The sequence below is a fragment of the Pseudopodoces humilis genome, chromosome 5, assembly GCF_049639895.1.
Source record: "Pseudopodoces humilis isolate 2021_Gansu_Grassland_sample_001 chromosome 5, ASM4963989v1, whole genome shotgun sequence".
NCBI classification, from domain to species: Eukaryota; Metazoa; Chordata; class Aves; order Passeriformes; family Paridae; genus Pseudopodoces; species Pseudopodoces humilis.
The window spans coordinates 1489729-1516758 of NC_142204.1; the positions used below are offsets into that span (position 1 = coordinate 1489729).

A 27030-nucleotide genomic window follows, 5' to 3' on the forward strand; every position below is an offset into this window, starting at 1 on the left:
TGATGTACAATGGAAAGAAAATATTACATTTGTTAGATTACTCTGAGGACTAGAGGCACATTGAGAGTTATAAAACATGTATATGGAGCCTCAGAAAAAAAAAAAGTATCGCTTGAATAGGGACTTTTGTAGGTTGTATAGTTCAAATTCTATCTCCAAGCAGGACTGTCTTCAAAATTAATCAAGCAGTTCAGAACCTTCTCTAGTATAAAGGTTTTAAAACAATATTGCTATTGTATTGCTATCCAAATGTTATTTGAAATGTAGGACTCCCAATAATTACATTATTCTGTGTACTTGGGGCTTGTTTTCCCCACCCTCTGTCAGTGAAAAATGTAGGTGAAATGATGATAAATCAGAACAGCAGTGGCATTCACCATCTGTGCTCTGGTTTGAGTGAGCATGAGCACGTGGCTGACTGGAAGGGAAAGTGTGTTTGTTCAAGGGGACTGACCCCTGTCCTGGGGTGACTTTTGGAAGTTTGTATCCCCAGCCACCATTTCTTTATGCTTGAGAATACTTTGCTTGTTAAATAAACAGTTTTTTCCACTTTCCTCCAAGGAAATCTTAAATCAGTTGGGTGAGGGGCCACTTGAATCTGCTTTCTAGAGGGACCCCTTTGGAAGTTTCCTCCCAAATTTGCCCTAATCCAGGACAACCCACATCTACCTTGGCTCTGCCTTACAACTGGACTCTGGCACACAGCATACTTCCACTAAACCCATAAATAAATTCAACCTGATCCTTGCCAAAGTGCTCCAAGAAAAACAAGGGCCTGATAGACTAAATTCTGCAAAAGAGTTATGCATGAAGATGTCATTGATTTGCCAAGGAACCCCTGAATATAGGGCATGTGTATGAGGCCTGTAATAATTTAAAACTATTTATGTTCTCTCTTCTATTCATTCCAGGGGAAGTTCTTTAAATACATCGTGGGCATGTTGTGAATTATCATAAAGTACCAAAGGCTGGCTTGCACTATATTCCTGTTTTATAATTGCTTCTTTCAGATTAGTGAGAATTCTGTCTTTCATTTATTCTCGTGTTGGACACCTTTAAAGCAGATGAACGTGAGCAAATCCCCCCATTTACCAGGGGTTAATTAAAAGCTGGGATTTCTGCAGTGCTTGGTATGAATTTAACTCTGCTCATTTGAAAGCCTGACACTGTCTTTGGCTGGAGTGGAGAGAAGGCAGTGCTGATCATATTCGGAAATCAAACTTTTCAGAAGCTCTTCTGACTTCTGTTTACTGTAATGGTGGGTTAATCTTCAGTTTAGTCACCCACTTTCCTCTTTGGGCTTGTTTTGTCAGGTAAAATCAGATAGTGTTCTTCTGCTCCAATTTTGGGGATATTCTCTTTGGGGAATGTGTGGAAGGGATGCTGTGGTTTAGAAATAGCAGCTAGTGGAGTTATGTTGAGCAATATGACATCATCCTTTTCTCTCTATCAAATGGATATGACCACTTGTTTCTGCAGTGACAGTATTTTTAAGGAGAAATTGAAAAAGAAAAAAACCCCAAACATGTTCTGTCCTTTAAGTTTTATTCCCTCATGTGCTTGTTTCATGCATACTTAGCTGAAAAGGTCTCTTGAGTAAAAGAAAGTATACTCAGAAAAAACTCATTGTCAACCAACCTGTAATAACAGCTCCTTTATTGAATTGATCCTCCAAGTGCACACACGTGGCTCTTCCTCACAGGAGGTCACAGTTACTCATGTTAGCATATTCACACAGCAAGGATATCCATATCCCAGATGTGATGATAACCTCTAATCCAAGAACCATGGCACCTGGAGTCTCTGGGCTGTTTTTCCCAGCCCTGCAGTTCAATCTCCTTACTGACCATCAGAAAAGATTGTTTTCCCTGCTGGGGGAAGGTCTGAGTGCTTCCACTCTGATTCCTCTCTTTTGGAGACTATTTCCATAAGCACTGCCAAAACATCCTATAGGACAGAGGCCCTTTTAAATACTGCTGTTTTCCTTGGATAACTGGGTATTTGCATTACTGAAGAGATGTATTCTCTTATGTTCAAGGAAGCTTTAGGGAATAATAATGCAGGCTCAGATGTGACTGAGGTCAGACGGGCATCCCTGTAAAGGTTCTAACAGCACTTGTGACTCACTGCTTCAAACATACAAGCTGTAGCTTTTGAAACATGGTTTGTAACAAGCTGATCAGAGGGCAAGGAGAGAGAGACACAGCAAAGTCTGAGAAAACATTTGGTGGCCAAATTTTAGACTGTAAGCTCTTTCGACTACTGCATAGGAAATGCAAGATTTGTGGTTAATTGTGATTTAATCTTTCTTGCAAAGAAAACGTTATAACCAAGCAGTGCAGATGGATGGATGGATGGATGGATGGATGGATGGATGGATGGATGGAATTTAGAGAGCTGGGATCAAGATATAGTGAATCATTCTGATGACCATTTCTCAGAAGCAGCACTGTTCTACTCACTTTCTGACAGGAGAAAAGCCTTATGGCACCCTAGAGTAATTTCCTCGGATTTCCTTTTTCCTGGCTCCTTTTATGAACCCAAGATGACATTAGTTACAATTCAAAAATTATAAACAAAACCAAACCTGTGACTTCTTTGGAAGACACATGGGATTAGAGGGGTTTCATACATAATACAGAATCCTCTTTTGGTGATCTATCTCAGAGCCTTAACAGCAAGCTAATATTTGTTTCTTTGTTATGAGTAAGATGATGTACAGGTTGCTTCTTGGCAGTGTTAGTGCTGGCTAATCTATCAGCTAGGGTAGCTGATGCTCATGTCCTGTATCTACAAAAAAACCCCAAAACAAAGTCAAGCAGAGGCACAGCCAGCCCCAGAACATGTGTGATCCAGAGACTGTTCCACTTTCTAACACTTTTATCCTTCCTCTTCTACCAGTCATATTTTGTTGGTGTTTTTCCTTTGGTTTTCTAAACATTTATGCCCCTATTGTCCAAGGAGGAAGCTCCTGCTTTGTAATTCTGCAGCCTGCTTCATGTTCCTCAGCCACATGACCATAGCTCCCATTTCTGAGACAAATAAAACATTCCTGTTCCTTCTTTCTTGCAGCTCCAAAGCTCCCTCTCTTTTGATGCTGTGGTTTGGATTAGTGTTTCAAGGGGCAGTGCTGTTGCTATCTCCTTTCAGTCCCACAAAGGCAGTGCTCAGCTCCCTCCCTCCCTGCCAGCAGGGAACTCTCTCAGAGAGAAATGCCAATATTTGTCTAGCTTGCCTTCTTCTAAAATTGTACCAAATTGGCTTCTCAGAGGAGCTGGGATGATGGATGCTTTGCAGTGTTGTGTCCCTTGGGAGATTGGAACACTGGGCCACCTCACCTGTGAGAGCAAAGCTTCACACGAGCCAGCAGAAGTGCAGGTGCCAAATTCATCATCCTGTGGCTGCTGAGGGTGAGAGAAGGTCCTGTCACTTCTAACCTGAGGCAGGGAGTGGCTGAGTCACATTTCTGCCCTCACTGGGCAAGGTGGCATCAGAACTGGGACTGCAATCCGCATTCTGGGGAGCTCAGTTGTGCTATGTCATTACTGAGTTATGCTCTGCTCATAAAGGCTCTTTAGTTTTATAGTAAAGGAAGAAAAGAGGACACAAGTTATTTAGTAGGCTTTTCAAATTCTTCTTGAGTCTGAGCAGGGGTAGCTTTCTGAAATGGTCTTAGAGCAGCTGCACTGTTTAATCTCAGCAGTACATTTCCTTCAGTTTTAGACCCTGAAATCATTAATTTAAGTGCAGAGGATCATAAAATCTATTCTCTGCTCAACATTCTGTGTCTTATGTTAATTTCAGAAGCTTTTACAGAATTTTATTTTTTATGGATCTTTCCACCTTAGCTGAAGAACTGTAAGGAATTTATTCAAACAGCTTGTAGTTGTATATATATATATATATATATCAGTGTATAGGTGTATATACATGCATGTGTGAGCAATACTTTGGCATATTGTTACTCCCCTAACATGGTTCAACAAGCACCATTTATTACAAGAACAAAAAGTGTCTGTAGTCCCACAGGCATCTTTAGAGACAGAAAAGGTGTGAGGCTCCCAAACCCAGCCAAATGGAACGTGTTAGTTGCTGATATATTGTCTGCTCTGTGAAGAGCTAAATATTTTTAAAATAGTAATTAAAAATAAAAATAAGAAGTTGGTTGTTCCAGAATTTTCCAAGGTATGGAAAATGGACTTCTTTTGCTGGCATTAGTGCAGGTATTTCAATGAAATTCGTGGAGTGGAAAGGCAGGAACTGTGGCTGTGCAGCACAAAGCCAGACAGAGCTGGCAGCAGCGTTTGTCCCTGGGGGCCAGTGTCTGTGTTTGCTGTTAAATTGCTGGGCAGGGGATCAGCCTCAGGCTTTCCACTCCACCTGCTCTGCCCACCTGCTTCTAAAGGTACCTGGAGCTGGAATGAGCGGCTGGGCTCCTCCACATCCCCTTCTACCACCCCAGCTAAAAGAGGTTTTAGTCATGAGCCTGTGTGTGTTTATAGAGGGAGATGAACTGAGAGGGCAGGGCAGCCTCAAAGGCAGGATGAGGAGTAGTTTGGCCCTTTTTTGTGGGAGGGGAAAAGAACTTGCCCACAGCTGTGCAAAGCCCCTGCTTGAGACAGAGAGTGGGCAAGACTAATTATTGGGTTGAGCTGCCAGAAGAGAAATCCTTGTTTCCATCCTCAGAGGTGTTCATTTGACACCAGCCAGGCCATGTCCCTCTCAGACACAGCACTCCCTGCTCCCATCCTCAGTTCAGGGCAGGTCCTTCCCCCCCATTTTCATCTTTCTTCCATCTCTACACAGGTTTTTCCTCATCCTTTCAGACATGGGGCACTGCTCCATGGGACAGAGCTGTCTGTGTGGGCTTGCTGCCATGCTGATAGAGCCCTGTGGCAGCACAAAGGGGCAGGGCAGCTGGGAAGACCACGTGGATTTCCCATCACAGCATAATTTTTCATTTCTTCTGGGTTTTGTTTGAGAGATTTTGCCATAGCTGGTCCTTTTCTCCAAGTGTGTGCATGGAGATGGATCGTGGCTGTGATTTGTGATTCAGTACTCATTCAGTTCTCAGCTGTAGTGGAAGCAGAAGATGTCAGTCCCTTCCAGGCCATCAGGGAGCTCCTTCCCATGCCCAAGCCCCTGGCTGGACTCCTGGTTGCAAGCACTTACTATCTGTAGAGCTGGGAACATAGTATTGTGTGCTGTTATTTCCTTTTCTGAGCTCAAGGGAAGGGAAATCCTTGTGTGCTGCTGTGTCTCCATCTGGGACAACGACAGACAAATCCTCTGCTGTGGGTGTGCTCAAAAGCTTCGCTGCTGGATCAGATAACTGCAGAATGACACTTTTTCTTTTTTTAGGTATTCCTTGTACTAAGCACTGGGGGATACTGCAGGCATTGGGAAAGCATTGTCTGAGGGGAAGCCAGCAATATTTTAAAGTGCAAACATGTGCCTGCCACTGTCAGATGGAGTTTTTCCATCTGAAATATCACCTTAATGTAAACATGCAGTTCAACTGGCAATTGCTTTTTTTTTTTTTTTTAATCTGCAGGCTTCTAGTGAGTTGTTAATTACCTGGAGCTGAATGGAGGATGTTTGAATGGGCAGCTGTCAAATGATGGAATTAATTTTTTTTGTAATCCTGCTCATTTTATATTGCTGTATAAATATGAAAATGTCATACATGCATTCAGCTGGACAGAGGAACAGGGAAGTTACAATTTGGAGCTGAAAAGAAAAATAGTGACCTGTCTGACTGCTGTGCTGGACATCATTTAAGATATGACAGGAATGCCTACAACGTTTTAATTTGTATTTATCTTGGATTTTATTTCTTCAGTGTGAACTTTTAGTAACTTTGCAGTTTAACCTTGTAGGGACTTGGTCTCCTTTTGCTGTCATCTAGTTTTCATGTACTTATCTCCCACTCAGCTTGCCACGCAGCACTTGTGTAGTGATTACCTAATGCTGCAGTTTCCCTCCTACTTAGGTGGAGATCCCTACCATTCCCGCAATACTGCTGTCCTTATTCCACACTGGGGCTAAAAGCCCCGAGGATGAGAGATGGTGAGCCTGTGTACTGACTCCAAAATCCTGCTTTCTTGTCCTAAATCAGGCTGTGCCGTAGCTGGAAGTGCCTTTGTTTGGATATGCTTAATTGCAGCCTGTGTTTCGCAGGGATATGTGCGATTCTGACAGAATGACTAAAAGCCTCCAGCGTTAGTCAGCCTGATCTGTGAATCACTTACCACCAATATTCAGCCTACTTATTCCCCAGCAACAGAAAAGGGAATCCCAAAGAAGGCTCAGTTTGACATACACATCAGTCTCATGTGGGCTCCTCTTGATTTTCCCCATCTCTCTCCGCAGTATTGCGCGCAGCAGCGTTTCCTCTCCAGAGGCAGAAAAGGACTGGGTGCAGTTCATCCTTGGCACTGGACAATATTTGCCCTGGGGGCTGGGGAGTGCCTCTCCCCTCCTGCTTTGCACAAGCCTGTTTGGGGGGTCAGTCCCTGCCAAGGCAAGGGCAGAGAATTTCAGATTCTAGCTAAAATTTCCTGCCACTCGTACTTCTGGAGTGACTGCAGGCCATGCAAGGCTGAGGAGCAAAGCCCTGTGGGCAGCAATCTGAGAGCAGGAGAACCCTGGTGGCAATCAGTTGTTGGAGTCTGAGACACAGAGTGTGTGCCCTCATCTCTGATACCTGGCTCTGGCATCCAGGAGAACACTGAATTTCATAGAACATGAAATTTATGGGCATGTTTTCATGGTGTTACATGAAAACAACTGTTGAAGTTAGATAGAAAAGCTGAAAGTGTGAGTGCAAATTAGAGAGTTTTCGTAAGTCACTGGGTGAAAAAGTTAAACTAGTTTAGAAAACAGAAGACAAGATGGAGGATTTAGAGTGTTGTCTCTTTTCCTTCTTCTTTCTTCATCATCTTCTTCTTCCAGAGGTTTTTGGGTAGCAGTAGGTGATTGGATAAAAAGTGTCACAGTGCAGCACACAGGTGCTGGGTCATTGGGTCACTAAGAAAAATAATTTACGTGTCTATTGTTAATTGGGTAAAAATGAGTATAAAGATAAAAGAGCTGCATATTTTGGGGCCATTTTGTGCCTTTTGAGCTGAGAACCAAAGCTATGGTGAGTTGAACTTGAGCAAAAAGGTCTGGGGAAGACCTGCCAAGTCTTTCGATAATATATTAATAAACACAAGAAACAAGAAGCTAACAAGCCTTTGGAGAATCCTTTCTGAAACAGAACTGAGATTAGAAAAACTCCCTTCTGAGGAGCTATCCCAGGGAACACAGCCCTGAAGGAGACAAAAACCACCAGCAACAAGTAGTAGTGGTCAAAAATTCTCATCAAACAACAAGTGGTGCCCCGTGTGAGGATCAAATTTGGATTATGAGCTGGAGGGGTGGACTAGGGCCAAAGCAAGTATCCTGACCTGTGAATTGTCACTCACACTAACCAGTGTCTCTCTTGTTCTCTTGTCTTCCCCAGGAACGAGTGGAATATCTCTTTCTCATAATTTTTACAGTGGAAGCATTTTTAAAAGTAATAGCATACGGACTTCTCTTTCACCCCAACGCTTACCTCCGCAATGGCTGGAATTTACTAGATTTTATAATTGTGGTAGTAGGGTGAGTACCAACAGTTTGTTTTCCAAGGCTCTGTCCACGGGGGGATACTGGCAGCCTTTGGGGGCATGAGGGTGGGGAAATGCTTTATTACATATGGGTGACATCAGACCTTGCTGTCCATCCTGCTCCTCTGACAAACAATGTTTGAATGGCTTGCATGACAGGGAAATTAAACTGCCCTGTGGGAACCAGGGGTAAAAAGAGAAAGCAGTCCAAAGCTGTTGGATAAAGTCAACTTCCCAAATGTGTTTAACTGCAAGAAAATCCATTTGTATCCAATCTGTATGAATATTAAGAAATAATATCTAGGTAATCCCTTAATTAAGATTAAAAGTTTGATGGCAGATAAATTCTGCCATCTTGTGAACTTTTGCTGATGTTTCTCATTCTGAAAGATGGAAGAAAAATTTAAATCCCAGGTTTTCCTACTTACAAACAAAAATAAGTTCCTCGGTTCAATTGCACTGCTCAGCTGGTGATTTCAACACTTTTAATTTTGACCCTTTTAATCTTTTAACCTTTTTAATGACTAGTTTTACTATTGTAGATCAAATTGCCACTTTGAGCTGCAACCTTTCTAATTCTCTTATTCCTCTCTGTGTTTTTCAAGTTTGGCATTTAATTTATTTGAATAAAAGCAAAATAATACACCTTCTGCTTTTTCTACCTAAGGGTTAGAGATAAGCAAGGAATTGGAACTGTGGTTGTTGAAGGGAAGAGGTGAAGGATAAACTGCCTCTAAATACAAAGGGAACAAGTATTTCTTTGCCTGAATAATTGTTCCCATCCTCCCACCACTCCATTGTTAGAGAGTTTCATCGCCCACAAAAACTTGTAGTCTTTTCACCTCCTTGCCAAGGAAACCCTGCATCAGCTCCTAGGGAAAGCATCAAAAGGGACACTCCTAGTCATCAAAACCCCCTCACAACTTCTGCCCCAAACCAATCCACCTTCCTGAGCACTTTTGTGGTGGCCCCAAAATATTTAATCAGCAAACTGCCGTGTGCTTCCCAATACCTCCCACCTCCCATCACCATGGATAAGAGTGGGTGGAAGGAGAATTCCCAGTGGGGGGGGAGGGAGAACAGGCTGAAACCTGTTCTTAGTCTCAAGACCTCTCTGCCTCCACGTGGGCATAAAGCTTCTCCTTACCCATTGTGCTTCTCCTTTTTTCCTGCCCACTGGCAGAGGGTCCCATAGCATATCAGTAGCTGAACACTGGAAAATCCCCCTCCCCTGGTACTGATGTCCAATTCCATTGTTGGTTCTGCCTTTGAAGGCAGATACCTCACCTGTGAAGTTGCTGCCTAAGCTGAAGAAAGGTTGAAGAACAAAACTCCTGTGAATGTGATTATTGCCTTTTCATTTTTCTGAGAAGGAGGCATTTTAAAGAGAGGAAACATCACCTCCTCTTTTTCCATTGGATGTGAGAGAGCAGGACTCCAGAAATAACAGAGCAGCATTATATCTAGTTTAAGTACAATCCTTTTCAATTTTCCTACTAGGGCAGTTAATCAGCAAGATGATATTCAGGCTGAAATTAATTCCCTTGCCAATGACAGAAGCTGCAGCTCTCAGCTCTTCTCTCTGCTTTTGCCTCCAGCAGCTCTTAGTCACCAGATGGGGAACAAAAAAATGGAACTGGGGAAGGATTACATGAGTATAATAAACATGGCCAAGACCCCAAGGTCTCTGTTAAATAGTAACAATCTCAAGTGACAGATTCCACTTCAAGGCCAGATGGGTTCCTTTGATGTTTATCTGTTTAAACTCACTTGCACAGAACCACAGCCTAGGCTGGTGCGCTGCTTTTCCTCACCACAGCCCCTCTGCAAAATCTTCTTGGTGGCATCCGTTCCTCCCCTGCCCTGTCTTCTTTTCCTAGGGGCTGTCTGAAATCCCTCAGTGACATTCTGTTTAAACTTTGGCGTATTTGAATATTTTTCCAGGAAGGAAACCCCATGGAAAAGGTTTAAAATAAATTTTGAAGAGAGAGAGGAAGGAGGAAGAAAGCAAGTGCTGATAAAAACATGTCCTTGTGGCTCCTTTTTCTGCCTATCAATAGGGTTATTGGAGAAAGATGAGTGATTTGAACATGGCTGGGGAAGAGGGCAGAAATATTTTTTTGGTGTGTGGGGCAAAAAAACTGTGGTAATTGTTATTTGTGCTTGCTCTGCCTTACCAACCATCTTCATTTTCAGTGATGACTGCCCTTGCTACAAGACACAGGCTAGGTGGGAAGCACTTCTTCCAAAAAAAAAGAGCAGGTTTTAGATCTTTCAAATCCACCTGTACTCACTTCACCACATGTAACTTCAATAGAGAATAGCACATCTGGCTTCCTTTACCTTAAAATGAAGCAGTCAGTAGAGTAAGAGGAAAATCGACATGTGTAGGTATAAATTTTAGAGGGGAGTCACATTTCCTGTAAAAAAATGGTTTTTTACTGCATACTTTCCCCTGCCCTCTGAAGACAGGTCCCCTGGTATCCACAGGGATTTTAGAGGCAGTGATTCTAACAAGGAATTGGCAACAGCAGCAGAGGGAAGCACTGAACACAACTCAGTTTTTCTGGTGAAAAATGCATTTTAGACCAGAGTTGTAGCAGCTTATCATTCTTGCAGTGTGGGAGACCTGCTTATTCATCAGCTATGTCTTTTAGGGCTTGAATTTGGTTTCTCCTTAAACAGCCTCTGACCTTGCTACAGCTGCTTTGAAGAACGTCTGTGTGAGGGTATCAGTCAGAAAACTGATATCAAAACATTAATATCAAAAACATTATTAATTAATAGTAGAGACCAGAGCCCTAAGCTGCTCCATGAGACCCCACCCACAAACACTAATGGTTAGGCAAATTGTCTCCCACTTCCCTCATTTTTGCTGTTCCTCTTTAGGAAAACACTGAAACTTTCAGTTATCACAGCAAAGTCCCTTAATACTAGGAAATTTCTCCTGAGAGGAGACCAGCTTGACAATGTTGTGATGGAAGAATATCTGTCTTTCCTGGCAGGGCTGTGGCTTGCCAAGCACAGCCATTCTCCAAGGACCTGTAACTAATGCCAGAAAAAAAAGTGTTGTAATTTGAAAGGCAGTATTACAGTCTTACTTGGGAAGGTAAGCAGTGAAGATATTTGGATGAGATCTGAAGTCAGAGCAGGCTGGAAAATGTGGTCACAGTTTATGTCTTTCTGAAGACCTGTGGGGAGATTCTAGAGAGCAGATCCAAACATTTTCACACTCACAAATCACAGGTGAACTGTAAATCACTGTGAAAAAAACCTTTGTGTTTTACTCTTTTTTTTATACCTAAGAGGATTTTTTCAGCCATGTTTTTCTGCTGATTTTTTGCCTTAGAAATACCAAGCCCTCTGTTTTCTTCCTATATTTTGGAGGCCCTTGACAAGTTCTTCTTTTATGCTATAAAAATCATGGTGTACTCCCCACAGAGGAAGAGATGAAAAGCAGGTTACAGCCTTATCATGCTGCTGTTGGGGTCATCTAGCAAAGTGAAAACCCTTTTGATATATCAAATGTCAAAAGGGAAATAGAAAAATACAAGGAAAAAAAAAAAAAACAATGAAGCTGGGTTCTTACTTCACAGGTAAATGTACAAAACCCCAAACAAAGCATGGAGCATGTCCATACATACCTGTGATAAAATTTGGTTTTCTGCTCTTATAGTTCATGTCTGTCAGATGAATTTAGTTAAGGTGTAGTCATGTCACAAGTGAAATTCAGAAATCAAAGTGATGTTAGCTGTGCTTCTTCAGTGGGGAAGTATGACATTCAGATGAAAATAGGGTATGAATTTAGGCTGGCAGAAAGTAGGTGGAAGGAAATAAGGTTGATGCCTGGTTTTTGGAGGAGGGAGGGTTTAATGGTGAGATTTTCAGTGGCCACAAGAGATTAGCCCTTTTGCCTTTTTTGTACCACCCAAACTCTGATTTCTCTGTCAGCACAGAGTTCTCTCACCCGGTGCTAGGAGCATGCTCACTCACTAGTGATAAAGAACTGCACCTTGCTCCTACTGAAAACTTTCCCAAAAGGTTTTCATCAAAGAGCAGAATTTCCCCTATAAATATAAGAGAGAAGGGCTCTGGCCTCATCTTTTGTAACAGTAGTTTAGCATCCATCCTGCTGTTTTAGTCTCTGAAAACAATTAGCTGCAAAAACTAAGAGTATTAATTGAGTGGCTGTACATCATGGATGTCTGCCCATGAGGGAGGTGGTGAGTACAAAGAAGAAGAATTGAGAAGATGTACTATAAATTTGAAAAGTGGAGTAGAGATCCAGCAGGCCACACTGGGCACAGTCTAGACCCCAATACAAAAGGGGAAGAGAGTGAAATAAATGAGAGAAATAAGAAGTTGTAATGCATTAATAAAAAGCAGGATTACTACAGGGGAGATACTAAGCATGGAGTAAATTCATTAAAGCAGGATTAGCAGGAGTAATGCAATTCAAGTTTAAATGTAGGTTTTTAAATTAGGAGCAGCAGGAATTATTGCAAATTATTCCTGAAGTGCAGAAGCAGATGACTGTGGGTACCTCAAAAAGCACATTTAGCACACCAGTGCTGGAGCACAAAAATAAGACAACCTAGCCTGCAGTGGAGCTGCACTTGTCTGGGAAGGCAGGCTCTATCTCCAGAGGAGTGAGCTGCCCTCCTGGTTGTGTTTCTGTTCCTTCTGAACTAATTTAGGACATTGTTTGGGCAGCAGAATTCTAGAGCAGTCTGGTCTGCTCGCTGTACAAGAGGCAGCAGAAACAGCCTTGGTGCCCAGTGCTGCTCTGTGGGAAAACATGGGGCCAGTGAAAATGGGGAGCAGGGCAATGGAGCCTCAGTTTTGCACAATTTCTGATCAGAGCTCCTTGAGATTCCTGGTCTTGGAGCAGAAAGACAGTATTAGAAACCTTTTAGCAGTAAATTGGTTTTCCTTTAAGAGGATCCCAAGGGACAGGGACTGCTGTATAGGTACGTCACCCATCACCTGTTATGGGAATTCTGTGGACAAGAAAGACAGAAATGTTCTAATGTGAAACAGAGCACATTGCTAGAGCTTAATCAGAAGCTTACTGAAAATACATTAGGCCAAATTTGACCTACAGTGTTTCTATTATGAAGACCAGCAGATAATTGCAACTGTATCATTTGTGTACACAGCTCAAGAAAAACATGCATTCCAATAATTCACCTTCTCTCCATCAACCCTCCTTTGTCTCTCTCTGTGATATCTGTAGTCAATGCAGTATTTCTCATAGGCTCTTTTTTTGTCTTCTCTGCATCCTGCTTCTGCAACACCTACAAACTCAGCATCCAACCTCCTCACACACAGTTTTTTCCCATGCTCGTTACCTAGTTGTTAAATCTTTCTGCGGTGCTTGAAGTTCAGGCTTTGAATAGATCCAGTTAGGAGTTCCTCAGTCACAGCTCACAAGTTTTATAAGACTCTCAATATGAATTTTTTAAAAAATGAAACACAAAAACCTGCTTAAGAAAGGAATTTCATGTTTGTGGTCCCCTAATCCACGTTTGTTTGTGGATTTAGGGCTGGGGGAATTGGCTGATTTTGATGTTTCAGTAAATGAATCTTCATTTTAATATCCAGGGCAAGCTCGCAGTGTTTGTGCCCCTGTCAGTAAGATTTGGCTGCAGGCTGCAGGCGTTGGAGCTCCTTGCTAAGCCATCAGCCAGCTCAGCCTCTGTTGACCCAAGGTCTGGGGGCTCTCTGTGGAATATTCCAGATGGGATCTGAGTGAGATCCCAACAGGGGCACCACAGGCTGCAGAACCTGCGAGAGAAACCATTGCTGTATCCAGGCCTCTCCACCTGGACCGCTTCTCTCACACCAGGAAGTTTCTTTCAGGCTGTCTTTGGTACCTCTGTGGCACCCTACGGGCCAAAGGGGCTCTGCCACTCCCAGGAAAGCTTTATTTAGAGACAGCCAAACATCCATTTAGGCTGGAACAGCTTTTAACCTCTACTGAATCTGGCTGGGTTCAAGCTGAGGATTTCAAGGCTGAAAGCAATATCATTAGCAAATTCATGAGGAACCTGTCCTCCCCCAAGTGTACTAATGTTTTACCAGAAAAATGGAAGCTGCTTCCTGAAAGCTAATTTATTAAATCAAGTTCTTATTAACAGATAGGGTGAGCCTTCAGGTTTTTCACAGAAGAACATTGCCTTTTCTTTCTTGTTCTGCCTTTTTAAATGCATTCTGAGTGAGACATCTCCTTAAAGTGTCTACTCCTACTAGACAAGATAAAACATTAAGGCTGGTATAATTAAACATTCTAATAATAAGACTCCTACAGTTTTGCCCTCTCGTTAGCCAGTGCATCAGGGGATTTACAAACCAATCCACAATCACAGTGTGAGCATGCACTCCTTTATCTAAAAGCTTGCCCCTTGAAAGGTCCTCCAGTTTACACCAGATTCTACCTGCAGCGCCATTGGTGAACCCCTTGTAAAACGGGTGACAGATAATTAATGATCGGCTTAATTAAGGGTGATGATTTTCTCCCCCAAGGTGGATGGTTGGTTAATAAAGACAGCATAAAGTTATAAGTTATAAAAATAAAGGTTAATAAAGACAGCAAAGCAAAGAAGGTGGCTGGCTGCAGGGAGCCATGGGGGAGCGTGAAGGAGGAGCTTTTTCTCACGTTTGTGAGAAACAAGCGCTTTGTAAACGGTGTAGACATCACCCATGGGCTGTTGCGTATGGGGAGAGTCTGTGTCTCCTCCAGCACATGTGAATTGAGAGAGAGAGAGAGAGAGAGAGGTGTGACACCCTTCACAGGTCTGGGAGATAGCTGGGGTGATACGACGGTGATGATCCCTGTTCCTGTTTAGCCCAAGCCTTGCTGTCTGCCCACAGATTGTTTCCTCTTTCTTTTTGCAGGCTTTTTAGTGCAATTTTAGAACAAGCAACCAAAGCAGATGGGGGGAATTCGATAGGAGGAAAAGGTGCCGGATTTGATGTTAAAGCACTGCGGGCTTTCCGAGTATTACGTCCACTACGGCTGGTGTCTGGAGTTCCTAGTAAGTAATGCCACTGCTTTCCTTTCAGCTGTCTGTGGTGTGGCATGGGGCAGGGGGTAATTTTTGCAACAATTGTGAAGACAGAGCATGATACAGCTTATTTTTTTGGTGTGTGTGGGAAGACTCATTTCAAATGTATGTGTTTGTGATAAACGTGATATTAATCAGTGGATGACCAAAGCAGAGCTGAAAAGGAATGGAAGTCTCATGGTATGTCAGTCTGATTGGGAAACCTTTTTAAATAATGAAAGGGGAAGATCCAGGATTTTTTGTGATTGCAAGCATAAAGTCCTTTAAATGATTGTGAAATCCTAGTGAAGTTTTGGTATTGTAAATTCTTGACTTTGATGGGCATCCTGTATTGTCATGTGCGTTGACCTTGGAGGGAGAGGAACTTTTTCATTAAAATTGCATTTTGTTTGGATGTGATGTTCAGATCAAGAGAACTGGGAACAATTTAGAAGCAACAGAATACAGGGCAATGACACACTCACATTCTCTGTTAGTCTGGTTTACCTAAATTATTAGAAATGCTTCTAAGAAAGTCTTCAAGCAGCCTTTGATAGTCTTTCATGCATTTTCTTGTTTATGATGAAGCTATGAGTAACTAAGTCTGGTAGTTCCATTGTGGAGGTGGAATATGGAGGTGACAAAGTGGGAAAATTATATCCTTTGGCTTGAGAGTTTGTTATGGATGGAACCTCTTTACCTTCTGGAGAGAGAGGTGCTTGAAAACTGTCACTGGTTCACACAATTATAGCAAGGAGGGAAGTAGTGAGCAGAAAAGGAGTTAATCTTCTCCAGAATAGCTGTAGGGAACACTTTGTTTATTTTTATTTGAGGATCTGGCTAGACTGGTATCTTAAAGTACTTCTAACCTTAGTGATGCAAAAGCCTTGAGCTGCCATAAACTCTGTGACATCAGCTGTTCTGACACAGGCTGAGCTTAGCTGTGTGCTTGAACACAGCTCACATCCATACACAAACATGATCTCAGTCCCAACATAGACTATCTAACAGCCCATTTGTGAGTTTTCTCATCAAGGAGTACTTCATTTGTACCAGAACTGAGCCAGGGAGCCTGGTGCAGACTAACAAAAACTTGGACTAAACAAAATCATAGTGCAGTGGGATGCAAGCAAACATCAGCTTCACCTGACAGATACCCTCTGTCAGTCTTTCTGGTTCTGGCTAGGGTTATATTTGTTAAACCAGGCTTCTTGGGGGCCAGTGTGGCTTTAAAAAGCCTACTGAGATCTGTAGTTAATGCAGCCTCAATCCTGACTGGGCACTTTTTAATTGTACAAATGCCTGTTGATTAGCCTAGAATAGATGTTACCACATCCATATGTATTAGAGCTTAACTTTTCTCACGAGGCCTTTTAGACAAGATTGCCTAAGCCAACCATAAATAGCACGTTACAGGATTACATTCTTACATAAGTTTAGTGCAGAGGTTTAGAAGTCAAGTCTCAGGTCCCATTCAAGTTCTGTCCCTGAGGCATCATAAACACCAGTGGGTGAGTTACCAACATTGAGCTCTCAGTGCTTTGCCATCTATAAAGAAATTATTTTTGCTTCCTTGCCCTTCCAAAATGCAGAAGGCTTTTCCCCTGGAAGGAAAAAAACCTGCAGAGATTTGTCCTAAAATTACATGAATGTAACAAATGCTGCAATTCCTCCTCATTTAACAGGCTCTATGGAAGCAGCATCTCTTTAGTAAGAGGGGATCCTCTGGGTCACTGGCAGCCACCTTCTGCATGGAAATTCCAACATCTGCTGCTTGGCTTGAGGTCCACATCTAACCACCACTATTTGGGAAAAAAAAGTGTGTAAAGCACAATGATTCCTGCAAAACAAATTTGTGAAGCACATGGTGAATTTTTTTCATGCCAATCTTAAACTCATTAGGATTGGTCTTGGGAAATAGTTTGTCTGAGGTGGAGAGATTGGCTTGCAGCATGGAATAATTTTTTCTGAGTCACAGGGAGTTGATGTGGGTTTTTTTCTCTCTGGCTCAATCCATAGGAAATAATCCAATTTAAGAGGGACATGTTTTGTACTCAGGTTCATGCATTTAAAGACCTGTGTCAGCATATAGAGAGCTTCCACATAAGTTTGATTTGAGCTGGGGGAAAGACATATTAATTGCCCTCTGAAGTAAATCACTGGTGTCTGCATTTTGCAGATTGAGAGCTGGAAACAAAAGTTCAAGATTTAACACTTCCAGAAGTGGCTTCTAATTATTTATGTCTCCTGTTGGCTACCAGTGCTAGACATTTAGGTCATCACGATAATCCAGCAGCTTCAGATAGTTGGAGAGAGGATGTTAAGAGCTCAAACACCCTTTTTTTCCAAGTCCCATGCATGCTTAGTTCCTGGGACTTGGTCTCTTGATAGTAAATGTCTCAACCAAGAAATGGGGGACTGTCCAGTGCAATGAGTGGCTCATGTGCAAGCAGAGCTGGTTCACCCACGGGCAGACAAGCAAAAAGGTACCTTTGACAATCTTTGTTAGGATCAAACTGTCCAAGGGCCCAAATTACGTTAGTGCCTCCTAAAATCAAAAGGCTTTGAGATCATGAATTCAACAAAGCCTGAAGACCACATCTGGATGATGGTTGTGGGCACATCAATATTTTATAATCTTTAAGAGAACAGATGACACTTTTATGCTTTGTGGTTATATGGACATTCACAAGACCCCTTGTCATAAGGAAGAAAATAGACATTTTGTTCAAAAGATAAGAGACATTTTTTTTATCCATGTCACAAAAAGTAACTGTGCCATCATGGGAGAAGCCTTGAAAGGCATTGAATTCAAAGTTTTTGGGTTCCCAGGACAAATTTAAAAAATAGTGTTAAGTATTTACACATTTCCAATAAATTCTGTAGGGATAAATTTGGTTTGGTTTGAGGGTTTTTTTGTAAGTTAGATTTTTTTTTTTAAACTAGTTTTTGTTCTTTTCTAGAAAATCTTTTTTTTTTTTTGAGTGAGAGGTTGTCCTGGGGTGACTTTTGGAGTCAACCCATTTGGAGGTTCTCTCCCAAATTTGCCCTAAACCAGGACAGAGGTACAATTCTTATGGTGACTGTGTGAGGTGTCTGGCAGAACAGTAGATTTTATACTTCCCACAGCTGTCCTCCCAGTGCTGGAAGTTGCTTTGTGAACAAAATAGAGTTTCTCAGCTAATTAAGCAAACATTTTTCCCCCACCACTTTTTTTTTAAGTCCTAATACTTCTGGAAAAATGGTGCACACTCAGTCCTTCTAGCCTGGCATTAATGTGTAGATGAATGGTGATTATTTTGCAAAGCTCCTGGATGATCTAGGTTTCATTGTTGTAAAGCCACTTTTGAAAATGAGATCTAAGCACTTGATAGCATCGATACTCAGGCCAGATTTCACAGTTCAGCTGTTCTGTAGCTGTCATATTAACACAGTTCTTGCCCTGCACACTTTATTTTGAGTGAAAGAACTTCACTGCTGGAGTACCAAAGCAGTCTCCTCGTGAGGAAAACTTCACACGTGTCTGAGAGCACCTGTCTGAATGTGTGGCATTAAGATCAATATAATGGTTTGAGAAAGGAGAGAGAAGGAAAACAATTCCCACGATGGACATAAGTAGACAAGTGCAAAATCAGCATGTCTACCAAAACTTAATCACTTTAGTGTCTTGGAAACTTACCCAGTGTCTCCTTTGTCAGGAGCTTAAAGCATTGTAAAGCTTTCTAGGGACAGAATCAAGTCAGCCCTTTTGTGCTAAGGGTTTTCTGTTGATTACTCTTCTCTCCTGGCTTTATGTTATTACATCTTTTAAAACTTGTTTTAAACATTTTGTGCTTCAGGAGGGCAAAAAGAAGCATCTGATTGGGCAATGAAGAAACATGATCCAATTAAAACAGAAAATCACTCCTGACTATTGGAAAGGGCAATGAGTTACTCCTACGCATGCTAACTCATGCCCTTTTAACTTATTAAATTCCATTTCTATCACCTTTATTATATATTTATATATTCCTGCAGCTCAATTATACCACCTCATACATTCTGCTCATTCTCTTTATGTTGTACTTCGTCTTAATGTAACTGCATTTTTGCCAGTGGTTATTGTCTATCTGATATTTGCCAGACTTAATTGATAAGCTCTTCTAGACAATTTGGAAGTCATATAATTTGAGTAGCTGCTGTGCTCTACATTTGTGTTTTGAACGAGATCCGCTGCTGACAACACAGATTTATGTGGGCAGAAGGCCCTGCTACTCTTAATGAAGCTAGAGAGGAAATTTGACTGTTCCCCTGGAACAAAAATGTCTCTTTAACATTGCCATAATGTCTCTTTAATTTTTTTTTTATTATTTATTTTCAAACCACAGAAAGCTAAGCCTGTGATGTGTTCAAGCTTCACTGGAGTCTTGCAGCAGGAGAGTTTCTCAAAGGCAGTGTAGGTACCTCTCTAGCACCAGCACTTACATGGTCTGCTGGAAATGCAGCAATTGTGTAACAGGGAAAGAGAAGGCAAGAGCAGGACCCAAGCCAAACCCTCCCCATGACAATGCAATGTCCTGGCAGAGTGAATTTTTGAGTCAAAATTAAATCAGAGCAAAGTTTTCATGTGAGAATGGCTAGAGGTGACTACCTTTACATGTATTTAAATAATTTACTAGAACATATACATTTTCAAAATGATGTTTATGTTTAAGTCCATGATTACTCTGAGTTTATGAGAAAATTGGGCACCTTCAGACAAGGTGGATGAAAAATTTAGACATTTTTAGATTTTGGTCTGTCTCATTGCAATTAGTAATCTGCCCTGAAATGCTCTATTAAAATGTATAATGCTTCCTCAGTCTCAGCAGTGTTCTCTACCCCATATTTATTGCAGTGTTTTCTGATTGCCACACTCATCTTGTATCCTTATCCCAAACTCTCTAGCATTAATCAGAATATTTCTTTGGTAGGAAAGTATCCTTCCTTTCCTTGCAATGTCCTGATGGATTTGAGCCATCCAGGTCTATACTTTTGATGCTACATTCACCACGTACAGAGATGAAGATGAGAAGTAAAATACACCCTGAGGGCTCTGTGGGGAGAGTAATGCCTGAGGAAAGGTTTTGCTTATTTGAGAGATGCTGGACTGGCAAAGTCACCCAGTTGTCTTTATTGTTAATTTGCCATAATTATTGCATGTAGGTGAATATGCAACAAGGAAATCACAGGTGTGATAGGACAGGATTTTTTCCTGTCTAGGTGTTTCTGTAATACATAATATGTGTTAAATTACAATCAGGTTTTGTGGAGAGGCAAGATCAAAAGCTTTCAAATGCTTACAAGATATTGAGGTTATAGTCTGTATTTTCAATAATGAGTATTCTTAACATTAAGACCAACAATATTTTTTCTCCCCCTTTTCAAGGGATATGTTCTAATCTAATAATTTGAAATCAAAGGGGAAATCTGTCTGTATGGGCTCATAATTCAGTGACACCTTCCCCTGAAAGAAAAATAGGGGGGTACATTTTAAACAAAATATGGAGTAACTTACAGAGTTTAAGACAGCAGAGACATGTCAGAACCACCATGGTCATCTTTCTAATGTCAGACTAAGCACCTGCTCTATCTCATTTTTTGATTCCAGGACTTGGAATTTGCTATTGAGTGATTTGTAATAAAATGGGTGCTTGATGCTTGTTGCCCATAAGAAGAGCTCTTAATGCTGTGAGCTAGAAACTGATATTATAACAGAGATTTGTCTTCAACTACACCTGATTTACCTGCAGCATACTTAACCAAGGGGGAACACATTCAACTTTTTGTCCCTTGCATAATCCTTGTACACCTGAATTATTCTGGAAGCCAAAAGTGAACTTGGCTGTAGTTGAAACGTCCTCAGGGTCCCTCTACTTGGTGTGTATGGAAGGCTGGGCCAGAAGGAGGGATCAAGCACCAGGCAGAGAGCCCAGTTCCTGCTGCAGGCACTCTGCCTCTGGAGCCTCCCATTCTGCCTGGGCTGTGTAAAGCAGGGAGATCAAAATGGTGATGTTTAATCACCCTCAAATGTTCTTTCCCAGGGAAAATACACTGTTCTCATCCGTAGCATGGTTCCAGCTCAGGTTTGCCAAACCAATTTGCTGGAGGGTGGGGACAGGACCTCAGCATCCTGTTATCAGCTCTCTCTCTCTCTGTATCTCAGTGTCCAGTGATAACATTCACCCTAGTCCATCCCAGCCACCTGACTGTGGGGCCTGGGATTGCCCTCCTCCTTCCCAGCCACTGAGACAGCACAGATCAACCCACTGCAATCATTCCATTTTGCAGCTGTTGAAACAAAGCATGTTCAATGCAATTATCTGGTTTGCATTTGGGATTCTTTCTTTTTTTGTTTTTTTTCTCCCAGTGACCAAACTTTTCAACTGTAATTTCCCATTATTTTCTGTTCTGTGAAAGAAAATTAAAGTTGCGTCGTAGAGTTGAGGAAATAATGTAATTGAGGTAATAAACACAGAGAATACAAGGAATCCAAAATGACATCTCTTGATAACCATGTGTTTTTGGAATATGGCAAAGAAATGTTGAGCCATTGGCTGCTTCTATATGTTGAATAGCAGGTATTAAGTCTTAAGGAAATACTAACTGGCAGTAAGGAAATCCACTTTCTTTCAAAATGTTTATGCTTCTAGCAGAGTACAGTTGGCAGGTGTGTCTTGCACATGATCTGCATTTATTCACTGCCACTGGTGGAGCAAGGGACTTGAATTTGCCCTCCTGAGGTTATGCTATGACCTGCACACCAGAGGAAGATTCTGGGAGGAGAAAGGAGAAGTGGCCTGATCAGAGCTCCCCAAGTGTGAAAGGTTTGTGTGTAGGAGCTAAAGAATGCAGTAAGATGATTAAGGAGCAAACAGTGTACCTGGCAGTTTACTGCCACCAAACCTAGGTGATTAAGGTCCTTGACAACATAGGGAATTACTTTGTATACATTTAGGCAAAATTTGGCTTCCAAATATTAGTTCTGCCTTAAATTTTGCAGTTGTTACATTAAATAATGTCAGTTTTTACCAGGCCCAGTTCCTTCCTTTTCTCTTGAGGTCCACAAGCAGCAGCAAACGTGCTCTCAGTCAGATCCCTGAAGCTCTTCTTCGTTCTTGAGCAAGACTTCTCAACCCTCTGTGCCATCTCTTCAGCACACACAGTGCTGTGAGAGGACAAGTAGCACCACCTTTCCCATGTCCTTGCCTCGCTGCTTTTAATCTCAAGTGGCCAATTTGTTCTGATTTCATTACAAATGGGGAGGGAGTGGATTAAAAGGATGGAACAGTCTGAACTAAAAGTCCTCATTAGGCTTGTTTCTCCATAGTTAACTGCAAACTCTACACATGCTTGCAAGTCCCTTATTTACTTAGGTCACTGTTACTCACAGGAGTAATTTAATTCCAGCACAGCCTCTCCCTTAGGTAAGGATCATTCCTGTGAGTAGGGATTGTGCAATCAGGACCTAAAGCATGTTTCCCTGAGAGGTACAGCCTGCAGAATGATGTCATTCATGGCAGAAGTAGCTAACTCTGTGTGGCATTAGCAAAGAGGGGTTTCTCTTGCTAAGGAAATTACTCACAGAGGCACGATGTTGCTCTCACAAAGATTTCTCTCATATTTAAGGAATGCAAATAAAACAGGGAAATATTTATTTGATCCTGTCTACGTAGCTCTTTTAAAAATAACACTGACTACAAATCTACCCAATAGCTGTCTCAGCCTTTATCCTACCAGTTACTGTGGATGCTGGCATGATTATTCAGCATGCCTTCACAACAGAAAAAATCCCAATATCATAATATGGGACCACATCAGGGTGTAGGCAGTCCCTTCCAAATGAAGAAAACAAACCCCACGCTGACATCAAAGAGCAGACAGGGAAACAGTAAAAAAAAATCTCTCTTGGCTTAGTAAGAGAATTTCCAGAAGGGCTCTGGATGGATCAGACATTTCTAGTCCCTTTTTTTTCATTCTTCAGGTAATACCCAGAGTTCTCATTCAGACTGCATGATGTAGGGCACAGGTCTGAAAGGGAGCTCATGCCACCAAGATGCTGGTCCTGAAGCATCTAAAATTCTAAGAATGCCATCTGCTGTCTCCTCAGAACAGTTTGCATTGTATCTGTACAGATTGTGGCTAGCTGGTACCAACAGGGACACTTTGGGCTCCCAGTTGCTCACTTGCAATTGCTGGCTGCTGCTGTCACTATGCTGGGGAGGGAAGGTTTGCCTGTTCCACATCAAAGTAGTAAGGGCATGATCTGCTTTGGGTTTGTCTTATGTTCTCTCCCAGATGACACCTCTCCTGCATCAGGTGTCATCCCAAGCTTACAACAAATGTCATTGCACACTTTGATTTCACTTGGCTGGGTTTTGCGTTGCTTATTAATTTAAGATCTTGTAAGCAATGATTTGAAGCTGGTTTTCTCTGGAATAACTGTGTGCCTGTTAAAGTGTTGCTGCCCTGATGGGACTTGTTAACATTCTCTTTCTCATCCTGTCCCAAGGATGTGACTGGCACACACCCTGGGCAGCAGTCAACCCAGAAGTGGGACACAGGAGAGTTTGTGGGTTTTGCTCAGTACACGAGATGGTACATGGATTTTCCACTACTCTGGCATCATTTGTGTTACTTCTGTCTGTCCAAGCCTTCCAAAAGCCTTGTTGGAATGCCTGTGGTCCTTGTGATTTTCACAAAGCATTATCAAAATATCAGCAAAGCACAGAGCAGCAGGCCAATCAGACAGTGTTCTCAACCAGGGAATGCATTTTAAACCTGCCAAAAATTCTTCTTTTTTTTTTTTTTTCCCAATGATGATCTAAATTTATAATAATATTGCATCTTGTACAAGTGCTGCAGTAGGGAAAAAAAACCAAAGCATGAATTAAGTATTGGCAAAAATGAGGAAATAATATTTTTAAGTTTCAATATCTACATAAATCGATGGGAGAGCCTCTCTCTTTTCTTTAATGCAGATTTCTCTGAAATTAGGTACTGCCTTCTTAGTTATGTCTGCTTGCTATTACTGTGCTAGATGAGAATATAGTTCATACCATTGGCAGGTATGAACAACTGGCAAACTTTTCAATGCTTAAGATGCTCACTGATGGAACAAATAATTTGCTGTTCTGATCATGGGGAAGTGTGGAAATGGCAGCCCACCAAACCTGCCCAAATATTTTATCTAAGTTTTCTTTGTGCCAGGGAAAAAGGGAAGGAGATCAGACATCTTTCTTAATCTCCCTTTTTTCCAGAAGCAAATCCAATTCCTGTTTAACACATGTAACAATAACCTATCCCATATGTGTTTTGCCCTTTGTTGCAACTATTTTTTATGAGTTGTTTGAGTAGATATGCTTCTTATTTTTTTCAGTTTTAGATTATCTTCTGCTGTTTTGCCCTGCCACATCAATCACAATTCAGAAAACATCTGCTAACCCTCTGCAAAGAATCTTTTTTTTCAATTTTTGTCCTGCTAAAGATGCTCAACAGTTTTGCATCAGAAGCATTTTTGACAGAATGCAGCTCACGGGATAGAAGAAATAGAAGAAATTATAAAAATTCTATTTTTGTCACTTCTTTCCATAGGCCTTACTAAATGTTGATTTTTTTAGCAGTGGAAATGGCTATAGAAATTCAATTTCTTTACAGGATTACAAAACATCCTCTCTAAACTTTCTTCAAGCATCTCATCTTTCAACCACACACCATCCTTGCAGAGGGATAAGGCAGTGGCATGAGAACTGGGGCATATCAAATGCTCTACATCTTAGAAGTATAATCTGTTGGGGGCAGTTATTTTCTATTATTGCTCACACATTAAGATAGCAGCCTATCTGACATTTCTCTCCTTTTTTTGCATTGGTTGTTGGGTCTGGTGATTTGTTGGGTTCTTATTTTCCTGCAATAAGCTGTTCAGGACATTTTTGCAATTGGCATTTTCTTGTAGGTCGTTGCTGTACATTGTTTTTTATTTGGATTGAAAATTACCAAAGGATAAAGTTCCTTTTAATCAGGTTTGATGTCTTGGTCAGAAGTCAAACCAATACGTTCAGGTATGAATACACACAGGGTTTACAAAGGCCTGTTCTAAATCTAACACTTCTGGTTTTTAATGTAAACAGCACCCAATGAAAGAATTTAGCACTGAGTCTCACCCTTCCCCTCATAATTTAGGTGAAAATTTAAACTCAGCCTTCAACCCACCTTTTGCTTTTCGTATTCCACTGATGAGATTATTTCACTTTAAAACTTTACTTTGGAGGAAGTCAAATTCCTCTCAGATTTATATTTATAGATTTCTGTATCTGTTCAGAATTTAATTTAGCTGTTCAGACTTCAGCAGGAGAGCCTTATGATGCCTTCTTGACAGCTTTTTATATCTAAAAGGAAATTAAAAATAAATAAATGTTTAATTCCAGTGCATTCTACCAACACATACACGATCTGTACAAAAAGCCTTTGAACTGTGCAAGTTCTAAAGAGAGTTGCAAAGAAAGTAAATATCAATAAAGAACCATTCTTTCTTCTGACAAATACAACTCTGTGAAAACGGCAACCATTAATTTTTCCGTCCAAACACACTGAGGCTGCCTAGTGAGCTAAAGAACGTTTTGCTTATTATGTCAGAAAGCATATTTTTCCCCTAAAGCATTTTATTATCTGATGTGTGCAAGCAGAGTTTTAAGTCTAATCAGGTTTATAAAAATCAAAAGCAGCAGTCTTACTAATGTGGGAAAAGAAAGCAAGCTGGAGTTTTAGGTATTGTGAGATGGGACTGATTAACCACTGAGTTGATAAGTCCCTTAATCCACTCTTTTGTCCCTGAAAAGAGTCAGATTTTTCTGGCCATGTCTTCTTTTTTTCAGCTGTTTAAGAAGAGAAAACAAATCCTGCATGTTCATAAAGACAATAATACAGCAACGATCACACATTGTGGTTTAATGTTCTTTAATTACCTGATCAAGTAAATCACCAGTTCGTTAATTACCTGATCAGGTAGCTTTCTATTGTTAGATTCTCAAAACTCTCCTAGAAACCTTCCATGGCAGTGATTTGCAAGTGTCACACTGTGTCTCTCCAGAGCTCTGTCCCATCTATTAAGCTCATTAAGCACTATCCCAAGCTGAGAGGTTGGGTGAATTTTCCTCTCCAGGGTTATATAACCTATTATTTATCATATACAGTGCTGTACTCCTACACAGTCATCTAAAGACAAAGTTTTAGACTTTATCCAATGTTTTGTTGTAATTCTTCTATCAGGAGAAGTTCAAACTTTGTGTGGCTCACAGTAAGCCACTTGTTATTTGCTGGAGCATTTAACCTGCAAGAAGATCAATTTCTTTCATCAATATATTTTTCTCCACATACTACAAAACTGTAATTTTATCATCTCTGGCTGGACTTCTACATTTACAGAATCCCTGTTAACATTTGCTATCTTTTAAGCTTTTGCCTTTTCTAAACCTGTTCATCACCTGTGATGAGTTAGAGCATCTGGAGAAGGGCATCAAACAAATAAAATACTCTTTATTGTTTATAATACAGAAAGGAGACTAATGCCCACTTACCTGAGGAATTCTGTCAATAAACTGTAAAAACTTTTAACAATTATATAAAGGTGTTTGTAACCCAAAAGTCATTAATCTTCCAGTCAGATGATTGAGACCCAATTGCTTTGAGCCCATTTATGTTACCATGAGGATTTAGCGCTTCCAGGTTTTCAAAGTTCCTTGTTTGCAAAGCTGTTTTCTTAGGACATGTGTTTTCATTTTTCAGAGCTTCGTATGACAGCACTTGACATCCTGAAACAAGGCTTTTCCATCATTACCTCACTTCTGAGCTTGTTTAACTATTGTCTGGGGTTTTGTTTTTTATGTTCACCTGACCAGACTGAAGACAGTACAGCATGTTGATATATTCCTGCACAAGTTTTCTGATTGTGGCATGGGACTAGACCAAAATTTCCCCCTGTAAATATCATTCCCTGTCACAGCTGTGCTTGCCCATGACAAAATTTAACAAATAGAAATGTGATGGGTCATATCACTGAGAACTGGGGCAGTCTTTGGGCCAGACTGTCTTTGGGTTTGGATAGCTCTGTAGGAAGAGGAGCCAAGAAAAATTCTTCCTATCTGTGATCCTTCACAGTGGTTAAGGATAGACAACACCTTTACAGTGACCCCATGAATGGTTTTCTCAGTCCATGATTATCCTGTCAGCAGAAAATCAAATCTTGTTTCCTGGGAAATTGTGACAGCTGATCCTTGCTGGCCTAGGAACTTCCAGGGCCCCTGAATGCCCTTTAC

General features: G+C 41.2%; 1 protein-coding gene across 12 annotated transcripts in view; it reads left to right on the forward strand.

The window, feature by feature from the left end:
- Positions 1 to 27030, forward strand: part of CACNA1C (calcium voltage-gated channel subunit alpha1 C) — a 463574-nt gene that overhangs the window by 264193 nt on the left and 172351 nt on the right. For all 12 annotated transcript variants that reach the window (XM_088055720.1, XM_088055723.1, XM_088055730.1 and 9 more), the window contains exons 4-5: positions 7508 to 7647; positions 14550 to 14689. In XM_088055720.1, coding sequence (XP_087911846.1) covers positions 7508 to 7647; positions 14550 to 14689 — 280 coding nt within the window. The remainder of the gene's footprint in view (positions 1 to 7507; positions 7648 to 14549; positions 14690 to 27030) is intronic.